This window comes from Vulpes lagopus, chromosome 11, assembly GCF_018345385.1.
Source record: "Vulpes lagopus strain Blue_001 chromosome 11, ASM1834538v1, whole genome shotgun sequence".
Classification (NCBI taxonomy): Eukaryota; Metazoa; Chordata; class Mammalia; order Carnivora; family Canidae; genus Vulpes; species Vulpes lagopus.
The window spans coordinates 100,766,301-100,782,016 of record NC_054834.1 but is presented as its reverse complement, the minus strand read 5'-3'; the positions used below and the strand labels follow the sequence as shown (position 1 = coordinate 100,782,016).

At 41.5% G+C, this 15,716-nt stretch overlaps 1 protein-coding gene across 1 annotated transcript in view; it reads left to right on the top strand.

Annotated features, from left to right (window-relative positions):
* PDE11A (phosphodiesterase 11A) overlaps positions 1 to 15,716 on the top strand; it is a 381,245-nt gene that overhangs the window by 341,230 nt on the left and 24,299 nt on the right. Inside the window, exons 18-19 of the mRNA XM_041722472.1 lie at positions 4,051 to 4,125; positions 9,381 to 9,464. Of these exons, the coding sequence (XP_041578406.1) occupies positions 4,051 to 4,125; positions 9,381 to 9,464 (159 nt within the window). The remainder of the gene's footprint in view (positions 1 to 4,050; positions 4,126 to 9,380; positions 9,465 to 15,716) is intronic.

Here is a 15,716-nt window from a genome sequence, read left to right as displayed (position 1 = left end):
CTGTGAAGCCATCCACTCTGTAGCAGGCTCTGATTCCCTGGGAGATGATCCCCTGTCATCCTTATCCATGGCCTGTAGATCTATCCTGGGAAATCATCCCTTTTCCATTGTCCTTGGCTATATCCAAAGGCCAGGCAGTTTTTCTACCCTGTTTCCCACTCAAAGAAGGTTGAAGACTCAAGACTTATTTTAGGTTTTAAGTAGTCCCAGTCCTTTTTTTTTTTTTTTTTAACTTATTATAGGCACACAGTGAGAAAGAGAGAGAGGGGTAGAGACACAGGCAGAGGGAGAAGCAGGGTCCATGCACCGGGAGCCCGACATGGGATTTGATCCCGGGTCTCCAGGATCGTGCCCTGGGCCAAAGGCAGGCGCCAAACTGCTGCGCCACCCAGGGATCCCAGTAGTCCTAGTCCTATGGGATTTTTGGCACCATAGGTCTCTTAGATATTAGGATATTAGTCAGCTTCTTATGTCTTTGATTCTAGTCATTTCCATTTGCCAATAACTACATCCATAGTTGTATTCTAGATAGATTTCTTTTTTTTAAAAAAAAAAAGATTTTTTAAATTTATTCATGAGAGACACACAGAGAGAGAGAGAAAGAGGTAGAGACACAGGCCGAGGGAAAAGCAGGCTCCATGCAGGGAGCCCAATGTGGGACTCAATTCCAGGTCTCCAGGATCATGCCCTGGGCCGAAGGTGGAGCTAAACCGCTGAGCCCCCCGGGCTGCCCAGATAGATTTCTTAATTCTGCTCTATCTCTTTGCTTCCTTGTTTTCAAGAACAAAGAAAAGTAACATGTGTACTTCTTTCTTCCTCTTTCATGACCCAATTCCTAGCATTTGGGACCTAACAGATGCCAGTGAAAGAACCATGTAGCAAAATCATTTCTCTGGGCCATTCTGTACAATTGAAGGGATATCCTGTGTACCGCCTAATTCGTTCAGAGGTCTTAACTGTGAGGGCACTGGCCACACCTTTGATTCTTGTTGCAAAGCTGAGGTGTTTTTTGTGGGTCTTTTTTTAGATTTTATTTTTAAGTACTCTTTACACCCAGGATGGGGTTGAACTCACAACCCTGAGATCAAGAGTCACATGCTCCACTGACTGACCAGCCAGGCACCCTGCAAGGCTGAGTCTTGATCAGCCTTAGTCATTCAAAATGTATCTCAATTTTTATTTTTACAGTTTGGAGTCAAAAGCAGCTTCATCTTCCATCCCTGAAGATGAAGACTGAATTTGTGACTCTCTCTATTCCTTTTCATTCCTGATTATATAAACCTGTCATCAATTCTTTTCTGAGCTCACTTCTTATAATACTTAGCAAAACAGTCAACAGCAATCATCACATGCTTCTAACATTTGTTTTCCAATCTCTTCCCCTAAGGCTGTAAATTCATTAGATACATTATTTGCTTTATTTCAGTGAGAATTGTACAAAATATTTTGCCACTGTGTAACATGGGCCATCATCCTCACAGCCTCCCACAACATTTCCTCACTGTCTTGTACCTGTTGGCACCACATATTTCAGTACCTTGTACTGTTGGCACCACATATTTCAGGATCTTCTTATATTTTTCTTCCTTTTCTAAAATTTCTTTTTCTTTTAACATCAGCACCTCATTTCCATACTAGTTTTTGTGTTAGGCCAAACTTCAGTAGGCTTTGCCGCAGTAACAAATACATTCTCAAATTTCAGTTGCTTAAGTCAAAGAAAAGCCTATTTCTTTGCTCCTGTCACATTCCAGTACAGATTGGGCAGTTTTCCTACAAAGTTCTCCTCTAATAAATAGCTCTCCTCCAATTGATCGTCAGTTTTCGTTTTAGTGCAACACATTTGAAATTATAGACAGCAGGGTAAGTGGGGAGAACTTGCATGGTTGAGTAGCTTATTTGTACATCTCTGCCCACTCTTCACCTCCCCCATGTGCGAAGGCTCCCCTATAGTAAAGTTTGGAAACAGAGAAGAGGTAGGTATCTTCCAAGTCTGGGGGAAAGGTATAGGTAGTGGGGGTGGCCAGTCTGATTGGGATGGAAAGAAGTGGAAGAGTGGAGAGTGGCAGAAAGTTCAGGGGACCAGGGAAAAAATAGAGAAGATTGGAAAGAGAATGGGATGAGGTCTGATGTGCCAGGACTTTCAGAAACCCCAGTGAGATACGTGTCAACAACTAATGGAGCAGTAGCCCACTTAGAAGCAAGAAAAGGACAGGATAAAGAGTTTCTGCATTGATATTTTAGACCAATTTGGGAGGCCCACTGGCCACTTGAAGGTGGCTTCTTAGGCTTCTTAGACTTTGATGTAAATAATACTTTACTTTTAGGATGTGCAGAAACCCAGGAGTTCAGGGAAATAAAACACAAAACCATGATTTTCCAAACATTTCCATCAAAAATCTTGTCACGCCTCTAAACTGGAGATCTCATTTGTGTTTGTCTCTAAATTGAATAGGTTAAAATGTTTTCAAAAACATACTCACTTCTATGATTTTAGGAAATATTTGGACAAAAACAATGGAAACTTCTTTCAAAAATATAAAAATATTTCTAATTTCCTAGATGTTGATTTTTTAACATTTCCTTGCAGATTTTGGTGCCTATTCCATTTTTCCTTCTTCACAAACATGACTCTAAGCATGTGGGTTTCCCCAGTGATCCCCCAAGGCCTGATTAGCATCTCAATTTCCTTCTTTAATAAAAAATTCAATCAGGAGCCACTTAATGTTCCTGATTGGGTTTTTAAGTACAAATGAAACAGTGGTACAAGTTGAGCCGTGAAAGAAGCACAGGGGAGATACCCAGGACCACTTTAGAAAGATCAAGGACAGGATTTTGTTTTAATTTCTTTGCTTTCCAGGGGCTATAGACCTACACAGGACTCCTACCTTGGGGTGGCCTGGTGTGCACATTTGTATTCTTTAGTGCATAAGATCCACCTCAGAGCAATCTGAGGGAGTGTTCTGGGAGCTGAATAAATGAGGGCAGGCCCTTAGGGGACCATTTCTTTTTTAAAGGAAGGCCAGAGACAGAGAGAGAGGTCTGGAGTGCTAATGTGAAAGGTAGTAGCTGAGACTAGAGAGAGAGAAGTGAATCAGGTCCTAGAAAAATTGAGCCAGTTCCAACTAGTTTTATGCTATTGAATGTCTAAAAGGTACTCATATTCCTTATTAGAAATGTTGAAAATCTGAACTGACTATATATTCTATTTTTTAAATAAATGAGCTATATACTTGCTACTCTCGGGGGCAGGGGAGTGTGTGTGAGAGAGAGAGAGACAGAGACAGAGAGATGTTTTTATGTTTTATCAATGGTTATGATGAATAGTTGACAGAATTTCTTGAGAGAGAATGCTTAGGGAAATTATCTTGATTCTATCCACTTGACCAAAATTAAACCAATCTAGCCTTTTCCACACCTTAGAACTTCATCTTATAAGAGCCTGGAATAGAGGAAAATGAGTCTGGGAATCTAGATCTTCTTGCCATCAAATTTTCTGGGATTTTTTCCCCCTGCTCTTCCAAATTTTGTAAATCTAGCAAGTTCATCTCAGAGATTTCCTATATGCACACTAGAGGGTTGTTGAAAATACCTGTTTAACACTTCTCTGTTACATCATTATGCTTCACATAAGCTATCATAAGCACAGGGCTTGGAGGAGCGTCTCTTTAGCCTAACAATGATCAATTATTATTACAAGTATATTATAAAATATATTACAAGTATATTATAAAACAAAAATTACTCTTAGGTACTATTTGCTTTATTTTTCTGCAATAAGAACATTTCCTACTTTGAAGGTGGCAACCCAGTACCTCACCCTGAATATGGAATCTGTACTGTCAGAGATCATCTCCTAGCATGCATCTGAAAATACCTTGCACAAGTTCTTCTAATTGAAAGGAAATCAGTTTCATTGATTAAAGTCTGTAATAACTTGAAACAGAAAAGGTTAACATACTTCTTCAAAAGCTGTTTAAATGATTATCTGTGTTGAAAATAATCTTATGATAAATTACACATAACCATAAATTAAGTATCTGTATGTTTTAGGTGGCCGAACTTGTAACCAGTGAGTTCTTTGAGCAAGGAGATCGGGAGAGAGCAGAACTCAAACTCACTCCTTCAGTAAGTCCATCTTTTTATTATGACATATTTACCCTTTGGAATGACATTTTCAAAAGTAACTCCAAACACAACTTGAAAGTGGGAAAGACTGAAAATGGAGTTAAGGAAGCATTCCTGAAAGTTTAAAAATTTAATAAACTTCAAGATCCCCGGGTGACTCAGCGGTTTGGTGCCTGCCTTTGGCCCAGGGCAGGATCCTGGAGTCCCAGGATTGAGTCCCACGTCGGGCTCCCTGCATGGAGCCTGCTTCTCCCTCTGCCTGGGTCTCTGCCTCTCTCTCGCTCTCTCATAAATAAATAAATAAATAAATAAATAAATAAATAAATAAAACTTTAAAAAGAAAAAAAAGCTAACTGCCTGCCAAAGAGTAAGGATCTGGCTAATTGCAGGATTAAAAAAAAAAAAACTAACTTTAATAAACTTCAATGTTCAATACTCTTATTCCCAGGTTTTCATGAGCTCTCACAGTGGGACAAGTAGGCACAAGGGAGGATGTGCAGAGTGGCATTTGAGTAGCTCAAAGCCCAGTGCTGGCGCTTCATATGTGATCAGTAGCTACTTTGGAATAGAAATACAGACAAAAGTTGAAGGTCAGCTGTCCAGCCTTGAGCAGCGAGAATGAACAGCTGCAGTAAACAATGGATGTCCTGGGTTTTATTTTCTGATTTCAAACTTTCCAAAACCTCAAATCCAAATCATTACAAATCTCTGTTTCATTTCTTTGTTTGCGAATGAAAGGTTTCACTTGGGGAACTAGGTTCTGTTGACTGAAATGCTATTTTTATTGGACTCATCCATTCAGTTATTAGTTGAGAATGCTTACTGTAGGCTCAGGATAATGTTGTTTTTACTCAAACAAGACCAAAGACATAAATGCTTCCATCACCACCCACAAGGAGGGAGTGGCCTCTTTATTTGTAAGGAATGGTTAGTTAAAAACACACCATCCAGCAACTCAAAGAGTGGTGCAAAGTATTGTAAAGCTGGCCCAGCGCAGTAGATTCAATGCAGCTCAGTTGTCAATTGTCAAGAATGTCTGTTTATGAGGATTTAAGTCAACCGAGTTTTGAACATTTAGAGGTATTTATATGATCTTCAAGCTTTAGGATGCCTTTCTTCGCTGACATTTAAAAGCAAGGAAATGCAGCAGAACTAGCTCCTGGATAAACAGCTTCACCTACTTGAAGTCACACCTCACAGCCTTGCTAATTTTGACTATTCCTAATTTGTTGTTTACCTATAAAAGGTAAGATGACTGCATAGGTTAGAACACTCACCCAGTGTTTCAGTTTCCTAAGCAACATCTATTTATATTGTTTCCAGAACCTCCCTTTATTCTTTTTTGGTGGTATCACCAGATTTGGCTATAAAAATAAAGATACTAGATTGGGAAACATAATTAATTTGTAAAACCTCATATAACCCACATTTCTCTCAGCTACATACCTATTTTCAAATTAAAGCTTTCCTCCACTTAAAAAAAAAACTGTTTCAGAGGCATCATCTGAAGGGTTGATAAAGCAGCAATACCACAGGTCATTTAATTAAATGAAAAAAAAATATGAGTCAGTTGCCAGCACTGGCGAGCTGGCAGGTGCAGTGACACAGCACTAAGGAGCCTTTGTCTGGAGGCTCAGGTAAGGCTTTCTCTGAAGACGGAAATGAAATTAATTTTGCGGTGGAAGCATAGCACTAAATGCTACTCTCCCCTCACAAAAGGCTACTTAACATTGCTGATGACAGTCTCCTGGCTGCTGTGGCAGGGCTATTTCTCATTAGTCCTTTTCCAGAAATGTCTGAAAATGCATCCACCCAGAGGTGACACCAGCTGTGTCTGTGATTCCTTGATATTTAGGAAGAAAATTGTCTGGGAGCCCCCATCAGATGTGATGGTCCTAAAGGTCATTAGAGTAACCAAAGAGTTAATAGTGGAAGCAGTGAGTCAGTTAATAAAACATGCTTGAGCACCTCCAGGTATCAAGCATGAAGCTGGGCACCGTGTATCCAGCCATGAGCAAAGCACCATCTTCCCTGCCCTTCCCCGAACCTTGTCAACTGATGGGAAATATAGACATTAAATAAACAGTCACTTGGGGCACCTGGGTGGCTCAGTCAGTTAAACGTCTGCCTTTGGCTCAGGTTGTGATCCCGGCGTCCTGGGCTCAAGCCCGGCATTGGGCTCACTGCTCTGTGGGGAGCCTGCTTCTTCCTCTGCTCCCTCTCCCCGCCCCTCCCTCTGCCCCTGGCTCATGCTTGCTCTCTCACACGTGGTCTCTCCTTCTCAAATGAATAAATAAAATCTTCAAAAATAAAAAAATCACTCATAATCAACTACAAGATGCACAGTGCTGTCACAGGAAAGCACAGGACAATGTACTATCTCACACTTCTACTCAAAAACATTTATTGAGAAGTAACTAGTCTGGAAAGAAACTCCTATAGTTATGGTCAACAGGGTGATGCAGTGATTTTCAACAGGATGCTAAGACAATTTCAATTGCAGGGAGGGGGTGTGTGTGGGGTGCTAGTCTTTTCAAACAGTGCAGGGACAGTAAGCTATCCACTGCAAATGAGTTAAATTAGACCCCTACTTCCCACCAAACCTTAAAATAACCTCACAGTGGATCATAGACCTAAATGTAAGAGCTAAAACTATAATACTCTTAGGAGAAAACAAGGTGTAAATCTGGATTGGATCTGGCAATGATGTCTTAGCTATGACACCAAAAGCACAAGAGATACAAAAGCGCAAAAAAAAAAAGATAAATTTGACCTCATTAAAACTTAACACTTTGCATCTTAAAGGACACTATCAAGAAAATGAAAAGACAGCCTACAGGATGGAAGAAATTATTTGTGAATCATATGTGATATGGGCCTGACATCTGAAATATATAGAGAACTATTAACAACTCCTAGAAAGACAACCCAATTTTTTATTTATTTTTTTTTAAATTTTTTTTATTAATTTTTATTTATTTATGATAGTCACAGAGGGAGAGAGAGAGAGAGGCAGAGACACAGGCAGAGGGCGAAGCAGGCTCCATGCACCGGGAGCCCGATGTGGGATTCGATCCCGGGTCTCCAGGATCGCGCCCTGGGCCAAAGGCAGGCGCCAAACCGCTGCGCCACCCAGGGATCCCCACAACCCAATTTTTTAAAAGGATAAGGGTCTGAATACATGTTTCTTCAAAGAATATGTACAGATGGCCAATAAGCACATGGAGAAAGATGCTCAAAATCATTAGTCATCAGGGAAATGCAAACTGAACCGCAGTGACATACCACTTCAAGGGGCTAGCTATGATTAAAAAGACAGTCAACGGCCAGTGCTGAGGAGGATGTGGAGAAATTAGAACTTCATACACTGCTGGTGGGAATATAAAATGGTGCAGCTGCTTTGGAAAACAGTTTGGCAACTCATGAAAACATTAAATGTTAGACCGGGCACATGGCCCAGCAGTTCTGCCTCTAGGTATATCCCCAGGAGAAAGGAAAATGTACAGCCACATGGAAACCTGAACGGGAATGTTCACGGCAGCAGTACTCATAATAGCCCGAAAGTGGAAACAACCCAACTGCCCATCAACTGGGGAATGGATAAATAAAATGTAGTATAACTGTACGGTGGAGCAGCATTTGGTCACAAAGAGGAATGAAGTGCTGATGAATGCTCCAGGAATGAAACCGGAAAGCATCATGCTCGGTGACAGAAGCTGGTCACAAAAAAAAACCACGTACCGGATGCTTCCAATGGTAGGAATGTGCAGAAAAGCTAAATCCATACAAACAGAAAAGAGGTTTGCGGCCACCAAAGCCTGGGGATTTGGGGAGAATGAGGAGTGACTGCTAATTGGTATGAGATTTCTTGTTGGGGTGATTAAAATGTTCTAAAATAGACTGTAGTAACAGTCGCACACAACTAATTGTAAATATACTAAAAGCCACTGAATTTAAAAAAATAAAAAGCCATTCTGTGGACCAGAAACAGCAAGGAAGTAAGTAAAAAAAAAAAAAAAAAAAAAAAGTCAGATAACATCGAGAGCTCGAGAGTAGGTAAGAGAATACTACTGTTAAAGGACCACGTCGGCCAAAGACTCCTGCCAGGTTACAAGGCCTGCTCCTTCCTTCCCCGGCCTGGCCCGAGTCTGTCTTCTCCAGATCCCAGTCCCCTTTCCTGGTGTTCCGCATTTCATGTTGCAAGACCAGGACGAGCAGAGCCTGGGGCAGTCAGCGACCTCCCGCCTGATTTCGAGATGCCTCCCTGGGCAGTGCCCTCCTGTCTCCTCTCCGTGCCCCCCCTCCACCCGCATCCCTACGCTTTTCCAGCACCTCCCGACCAAGGGGACACCTTGGACCTGCCCTCACACCCTCTGCGAATGCCAGAGTGCTGTGGGTGCTGCCCATTATCTCTGGGGACAGCAGGCCAAGCTGCCTGAAAGACAGCATGCAGGGAAGGGTCACTCCTCAGACCCTGGCCTGGCGCCCTGGTAGCAGAGAGAGGGGTAAGCTTACTGGACCAGAACTGGCAGCGTGTGTTCAAGAATCTGTGTTGGCCCCAATCCCAACCGATTGGTTCCCTTTTCGTGTCTGCCCCAGGGACAGATCACTAATTTTCCTGGAAAAGATATACCTAAATTTTTTAGACATTATAATACCATGAAGTTTAAAGGCTGGGAATGAGGACAGCCTGGGTACCTATCACATCATCCATCCAAAGATAGATTTTTTAAAAATTAGGATTTTATTAATAACAGAATCTTACTGAAAAACACACAGAGTTGTCAAACCAACACCCCCTGCCCCGGAAAAATTAATACAAATAGTTTCTATTTAAAATGAAACTGCTTTAAAAATCTTTTCTAATCTATCCCACCTTCTGTCACTATAAAAATAAAAGCCTGCATTATTTTTGTGGCAATAAAACGTATCCCCTTCCCCTTGACTTGTACCCAATTCCCAGTGACCTGATGACTTGATTTAGTGGCCATTACCTATATCTGAAGGCAGATTTTGGCCCCAAGGAGTTGCGTGCCATAAAGTTCAAATAAATTCGCTCACAAATCTCATAAAAAAAAGAGGTGAAAATACTTTATTTCTCATCATAGATAAAGGAAAAAAAAGTACATGTAAAGGTTGATTGTGATTTGTGAAGTGTTCAGTTGGTAAAAATTGGATCATTGTGGCAAAGTGTTTGACAAAGCACCTGTAAAATACTTGAGTGTAATAAAGCAAGCTTCTCTCCCCCATTCTAGGCTATTTTTGACCGGAACCGGAAAGATGAACTGCCTCGGTTGCAGTTGGAGTGGATTGATAGCATCTGCATGCCTCTGTATCAGGTAATCATGATTTGGGAGGGTCTGCGTGTCCTGAGCCACGAGAGAAGAGCGTATGTACTTTCAGAAGGTTTAGTTAGCACACCCTTCCTGGGCATGGGTATTGCTGGCCGATGGCCCCACGGGCTGCAGCCAAGTCTTTTCTCAGATTTCTGACCACCTCTTAGGAAAAGTTGGTGCTAGGAGGCCGGAGACCTGAGTTCTCCTTCTAGGACATGATGGCCACAGGCCTCGATGACCTCATCTATACACCAGGGTCAGTAAGGTTTTAACTCAGTTTTCCCAAGCCGTGCCCATGGAACACAAGTATCCAGCTGTAGCCTAATAGTTCCTCAAAGAGAGCTCTCAGGCCCAACTACCAGGGAGCCTGCTAGAGCTCAGAGCCCTTTGGTAAAGAATCACATTTAATCTTGATTAATTCCAAATTTCTCTAACATTTGGCTGTGGATATCTTTTCTTTTCTTTCTTTCTTTCTTTCTTCCTTCCTTCCTTTCTTTCTTTCTTTCTTTCTCTTTCTTTTCTTTCTCTTTCTTTCTTTCTTTCTTTCTTTCTTTCTTTCTTTCTTTCTTTCTTTCTTTCTTTCCTTTTTTTCTTTTTCCCTGTTTCTTTTACGTCTATTCATATCATGTGAGATAGAAGAGTTCCACAAAACTAGGAGACATGGTTCTCTGTTCTGAGCCACAGGGTTTTCAAAGAACCTTCCATCTTAAAACACAGCCTTTCTCTGAGATGCATGTGACAAATGCTGACCACTGAATGCTGCTGAGCGGGGTGCACTAATGGTTTCCAGCTCTGCCGCCTGGGGTTCAGGACCCTGCTCCTGGCAAGGAGACAAGTGTCACGGGCTTTGAATGTTCACACTCCACTTTTTGAGTATAGATTAGGGTTGGCATCAGTTAACACTAACAGTTTAGTGTACACTGGCTTTTAATTCTACTACTAAGCATTTGCTTTCATGTGTAAAACCTGGCGAGTTCTTTACCCCCTACCTCGCTCCATCAAACTGAGCTGCTTTTCTAACTTCAAAGTGAGAAACACACGCAGAGAAAGCAAAACCACTTTAGTTTCTCACTCTGTGTAACTCCATTAAAAACACAGTATTGTTTTTTAAGGACCTCACAACCATTAAGTTTCAGGCTTATCTATCTACCACTTCATTTTCAGCACTTTTAGGAGCTGCTGAGCCCTGTCACATTATGTTAAAAAAAAAAATCTAGATTACTGTCTTGAAGATGGAAATGTAACTTTTTAGTGACTATAAACACCAAAAATAAATTTATTTATGTTAGGCATGAAATACATGATAGCATAAAAATGAGACAAAGTTTTAAAATAATCTAAAATAGATCATTTTAGTTATAAATGGCACATAATGTGCTTTTAATAATGAAAGATTAGGCGAAAAAATCAAGAGTGATGTATTCTTTACTATAAGAGGAACCTTAACTCCCTTTTCTTCCCGCTCGCTCCTCCCACCCTGGTTCCTCTGGTATGCTGGGCCCCAGGTATAAAGCCCATAGCTGTTGGGTCACATATATCTTGCTTTGCTAAATTCACCCTGACTACTCATATTGAATAATTTATAATTTATTCAGTTTCCTATGCACAGTTATGCACTAAATGGGATGAATTCTTGCCATTAATAAATTCCTTTTACTGTGGGTAAAGCTTAGGAGGATGAAGACTTGTAACTGTGGGACTGATAAATTTTTGGTATTAGTTTGCAAAGCTATTTTGGAGCGAAACCCTCTGGCACTGTTGGTGGGAATGCAAGCTGGTGCAGCTACTCTGGAAGTCAGTGTGGAGGTACCTCAAGAAGTTAAAAATAGAGCTACCCTACGACCCAGCAATTGACTACTGGGTATTTACCCCAAAGATACAGATGTAGTGAAACAACAGGACACCTGCACCCCAGTGTTCATAGCAGTAATGTCCCCAATACCCGAACTGTGGAAGGAGCCATGATGTCCTTCAACAGATGATGGATAAAGAAGATGTGGTCTATATACAATGGGATATTACTCAGCCATCAGAAAGGATGAATACCCACCATTTACATTGATGTGGATGGAACTGAGGGTATTATCACAGAAAGATAATTATCATATGGTCTCACTCATATGTGGAATATAAGAAATAGTGAAAGGGACCATGGGGCAAGGGGAAAACTGAGTGGAGAAAAATTAAAGAGGAAGACAATCCATGAGAGACTCCTAACTCTGGGAAACAAACAAAGGGTTGCAGAAGGGGAGGTGCATGGGGGGATGGGATAACTGGATGACAGGCACTTGATGGGGTGAGCACTGGGTGTTAGACTATATGTTGGCAAATTGAATTTAAATTAAAAAAAAAAAAAAGCTACTTTGGAATGGACCCAAAGTCCATACATCCTTCCTGTGTGATTAGTGACAGTAAATGCTGGAAAGGATTCCCATGTGCTTTTCCATGCTAATTTCATTGTTTTGGTACTGATTCACAATCATTTGGGCTTATTTGATACTTCCTATTAAATACTTTGAAATCTTCAGGTTGAAAAGGAAGCCACTTGAATTTAAACTGAAAATAGCACTTACAAATTTTAGTTGTAAATTCTTTAAAATCTTTGAAACCAATATTTCCAAAAGCCCTCAAACTGAAACTTTGTTGAACGATTTTAACTGTCTTCTCTGAGAGTCCCTCAGAGGGACTTTTGTTCCATCTCACGCAGTTGGGGGCTTAGGGGTTGTCCATTATTTAACTGGGTAATTTGACATTAACTGTGCTCCAGAAGCGAAATGGAATGAGCCAGTGGGCAGGAATCACCAGTAGTGCAAAGATACAAAGCCTTGACAAAATAACTCACCAAGCAAGGGAAGTCATTGATGTGACATTGGTCATTGAGGCAAAATGTCTGCAAGAACTCAGGCTGTTGCTGAAAGGCCAGTTTGGGGTTTTGAACATGAAACTGCAATAATAGAGAGTATGAGGGGTTAAAAAGCAAATGAGAAAGTACACAGGTGACAGGCATCCCAAAAAGGGATTGATCTGAAATGACATGGTCTGAATTATAGAGCGTAAGAATCCAGGGTGGCCTTGCTGGGTCAGTCTGGGCATAGAGCAAAAGGATACAGGATAGTACGTATGAGACAGAGAATGTTCCTTTTCCCGGCCAGTGCTCTGACCCCAAGGTGGAGTGGTCTGGGTGACAAGAAACCTCGTATAGAGCCTGAGGAAAACAAATACTTATGGAGAGAGGTGGAATCCCTGTCCCAGGAGGAGCAGCGCAGGGTGGAGAGATGCCCTCTAGCGAGGGTGGAGGCTAACCGGAGCCCTGGGGCTGGAGGACTGAATTTGGAAGCAGGGGTGGAGATGCAGCTGAGCAGTAGGTACAAATATGGTTTTAGGACAGATTTTTTTTCTTTTGATTTTTTATTTAAATTCAATTTAATTAACATATAGTGTATTTTTAGTTTCAGAGATAGAATTTAGTGATCCATCAGTTGCATGTAACACCCAGTGCTCATTACGTCTAGTGCCCTCCTTAATGCCCATCAGTTACCCCCTCCCCCCACCCACCTCTCCATCAGCAGCCCTCACTTTGTTTCCTAGAGGTAAGAGTCTCATGGTTTGTCTCCCTGTGTTGTTGTCTTACTTTATTTTTCCTTCCCTTCCTCTATGTTCATCTATTTTGTTTCTTCAATTCCACATGTGAGCAAAAATCATATGGTATTTGTCTTCCTCTGACTGTCTTATTTCACCCAACATAATGCCATCCACATCATTGCAAATGGCAAGATTTCATCCTTTTTGATGGCTGATTCCATTGTGTGTGTGTGTGTGTGTGTGTCCCACAAATTCTTTATCCATTCATCTGCCGATGGACAGCTGGGCTCTTTCCATATTTTGGCTATTGCACACATTGCTGCTATAGACATTGGGGTGCAGGTGTCCTTTCAAATTACTCTATTTGTATCCTTTGGATAAATACCTAGTAGTGCAATTGCTGCATTGTAGGGTAGTTCTATTTTTAATTTTTTTGAGGAAACTCTACACTGTTTTCCAGAGTGGCTGCCCTGCCCCAGTTTACAGCAATCCCACCAACAGTGTGAGAGGGTCCCCTTTCTCCTCATCCTCACCTGTATCTGTTGTTTCTTGATTTGTTCATCTTGGCCATTCTGACTGGTGAGAGGTGGCATGTCATTCTGGTTTCAATTTGTATTCTGATGCTGAGGGACGTGGAGCATCTTTTCATGCGTCTGTTGGCAGTGTGTATGTCTTCCTTGGGGAAATGTCTATTCATGTCTTCTGCCCATTTCTTGACTGGATTATTTGTTTTTTGGGTGTGCAGTTTGATAAATTCTTTATAGATTCTGTATACCAGCCCTTTATCTGATAAGACATTTGCAAATATCTTCTCCCATTCTGTAGATTGTTTTTGACTTCATTGACTTTCACAGGTTAAATTGGTTTCACTTCATGGTTTTGAAAAGGTTGTGCTTATCAAATTCGAAATCAGATCAAGCACTTTCCTCTTTCACCCCAGTTTGCTGAGTTTTGTCCCTCCTCCAAGCCAAGTGGTAGATTACCACTAGTTTCAGGCACCTGAAGGGCTACTTATTTGTGTGCTTAGGTGGGAACTCACACAAACTACATTTTGGATGCCCATTGCATTTAAAATTGAACCTCATCCCTGAGACTACTTCAATCTCCAGTCAATCTGCGCCTGTGTTGAAGGAAAACCATGCTAATTCCTCCAATCCTCTTAAAATCTATTCATTAGGAAGTTAACTCAGTAATCTACTGTCTGACTGGAAGTGACGGTCAGAAAATAGATAAAAACATGTCAACAAAGCAGTTCATAGGGAGGGAACATGCAGCGAACCCTCCCCGATCCATGAGTAGTTACAGGGTAGGGAGCTATGACACACTGGGCTACATATATCTACAATATGGAGTATATAATTCTCCAGAACTTGCCTCATCTTTTTAATCTGATGGTTCCAAACTCTTCTTTAAAGAGAATAGTAATTGGTCCTAACAGGGAGAAGTCATGATTTATCTGTGACAGCATTTTAATCAGGAAGCGTATAGGAAGTCCAGAGTGGGCCGCGAACCATCAGAGCGTGTGCCCCAAGAGAAGACTAAAGCCTGGTTAGTTAGCTCTGTCCTAGCAGGGTATCTTGAAGGAACACATTGACATCTGATTCCTGTGCTTTCTGCTGTCTTTGCACCCTGCTGGGGATCCATTAGCCTGCTGCTCAACATCTTTGAAGGGAGAAAAAATAGAAAGAAAGAAAGAAGAAAAAGGGGAGAAAAAAAAAAAAAAGACATCATCAAACTTTGAAGTCATTGCAGCACCAGCCTTAGGGGTAAACAGAAAACCTGATGTGCCAGCCTCACACTGAGCTCCCCTTTGCAATATCGAGCTAAGTGTTTGCCCCTTGTAGTCATTCTCGACTTAATCAAACCTCAATGTACCTAGAATTTCAATGATGCATAGAGGCGGTATAAATCTTCTGTGGTTAAGGATGGAGGGGTTCATTTTTATTATGAACCCAACGATATTTTCAGCCGGTCCCAAACAGGCTCTTGATTTTGGAGTGGATTCTTTTTCAGATACTGTCAAAGACCTTGGACAGGATCTAGCCAGAATCATTCTCTGTCTTCGTTAAAGGAGGAAAAAGTCCTGCAAGAGTATTGCCTCTTCATAAAAATGCCATGGGGCTGCTGCAACGGGCAGAGAGGCTGATGTCATGATCACGATAGCTTTTGACTTTTTTTTTTTTCTGCCTTCCATTGGAATGGTAGTTCTGGAAAGTAGACTCACCTGATGCAATTATTAGCAAGCTCTCTGAGAGAAGAGCGAAAATAATCTTTAAAATACAATTAAAACCAGGCAGCCCCGGTGGCGCAGCGGTTTAGCGCCGCCTGTGGCCCGAGCCATGATCCTGGAGACCCTGGATCGAGTCCCATGTTGGGCTCCCCGCACGGAGCCTGCTTCTCCCTCTGGCTGTGTCTCTGCCTCTCTCTGTATATGTCTCTCATGCATAAGTAAATGAAATCTTTAAAAAATAAAGATAACTTTTAAAAATAAATAAAATACAATTAAAACCATAAAGACTGGGCATTAGAATTGACAAACTGGAAAAGAGGAGGTAAAGCGCTAAGACGGTTTTTCTGGTCTTTTAAAAAAGTTCTTTAAAAATGACTTAGGAGGGGATCCCCAGGTGGGTCAGCGGTTTGGCACCAGCCTTTGGCCCAGGGTGTGACCCGGGA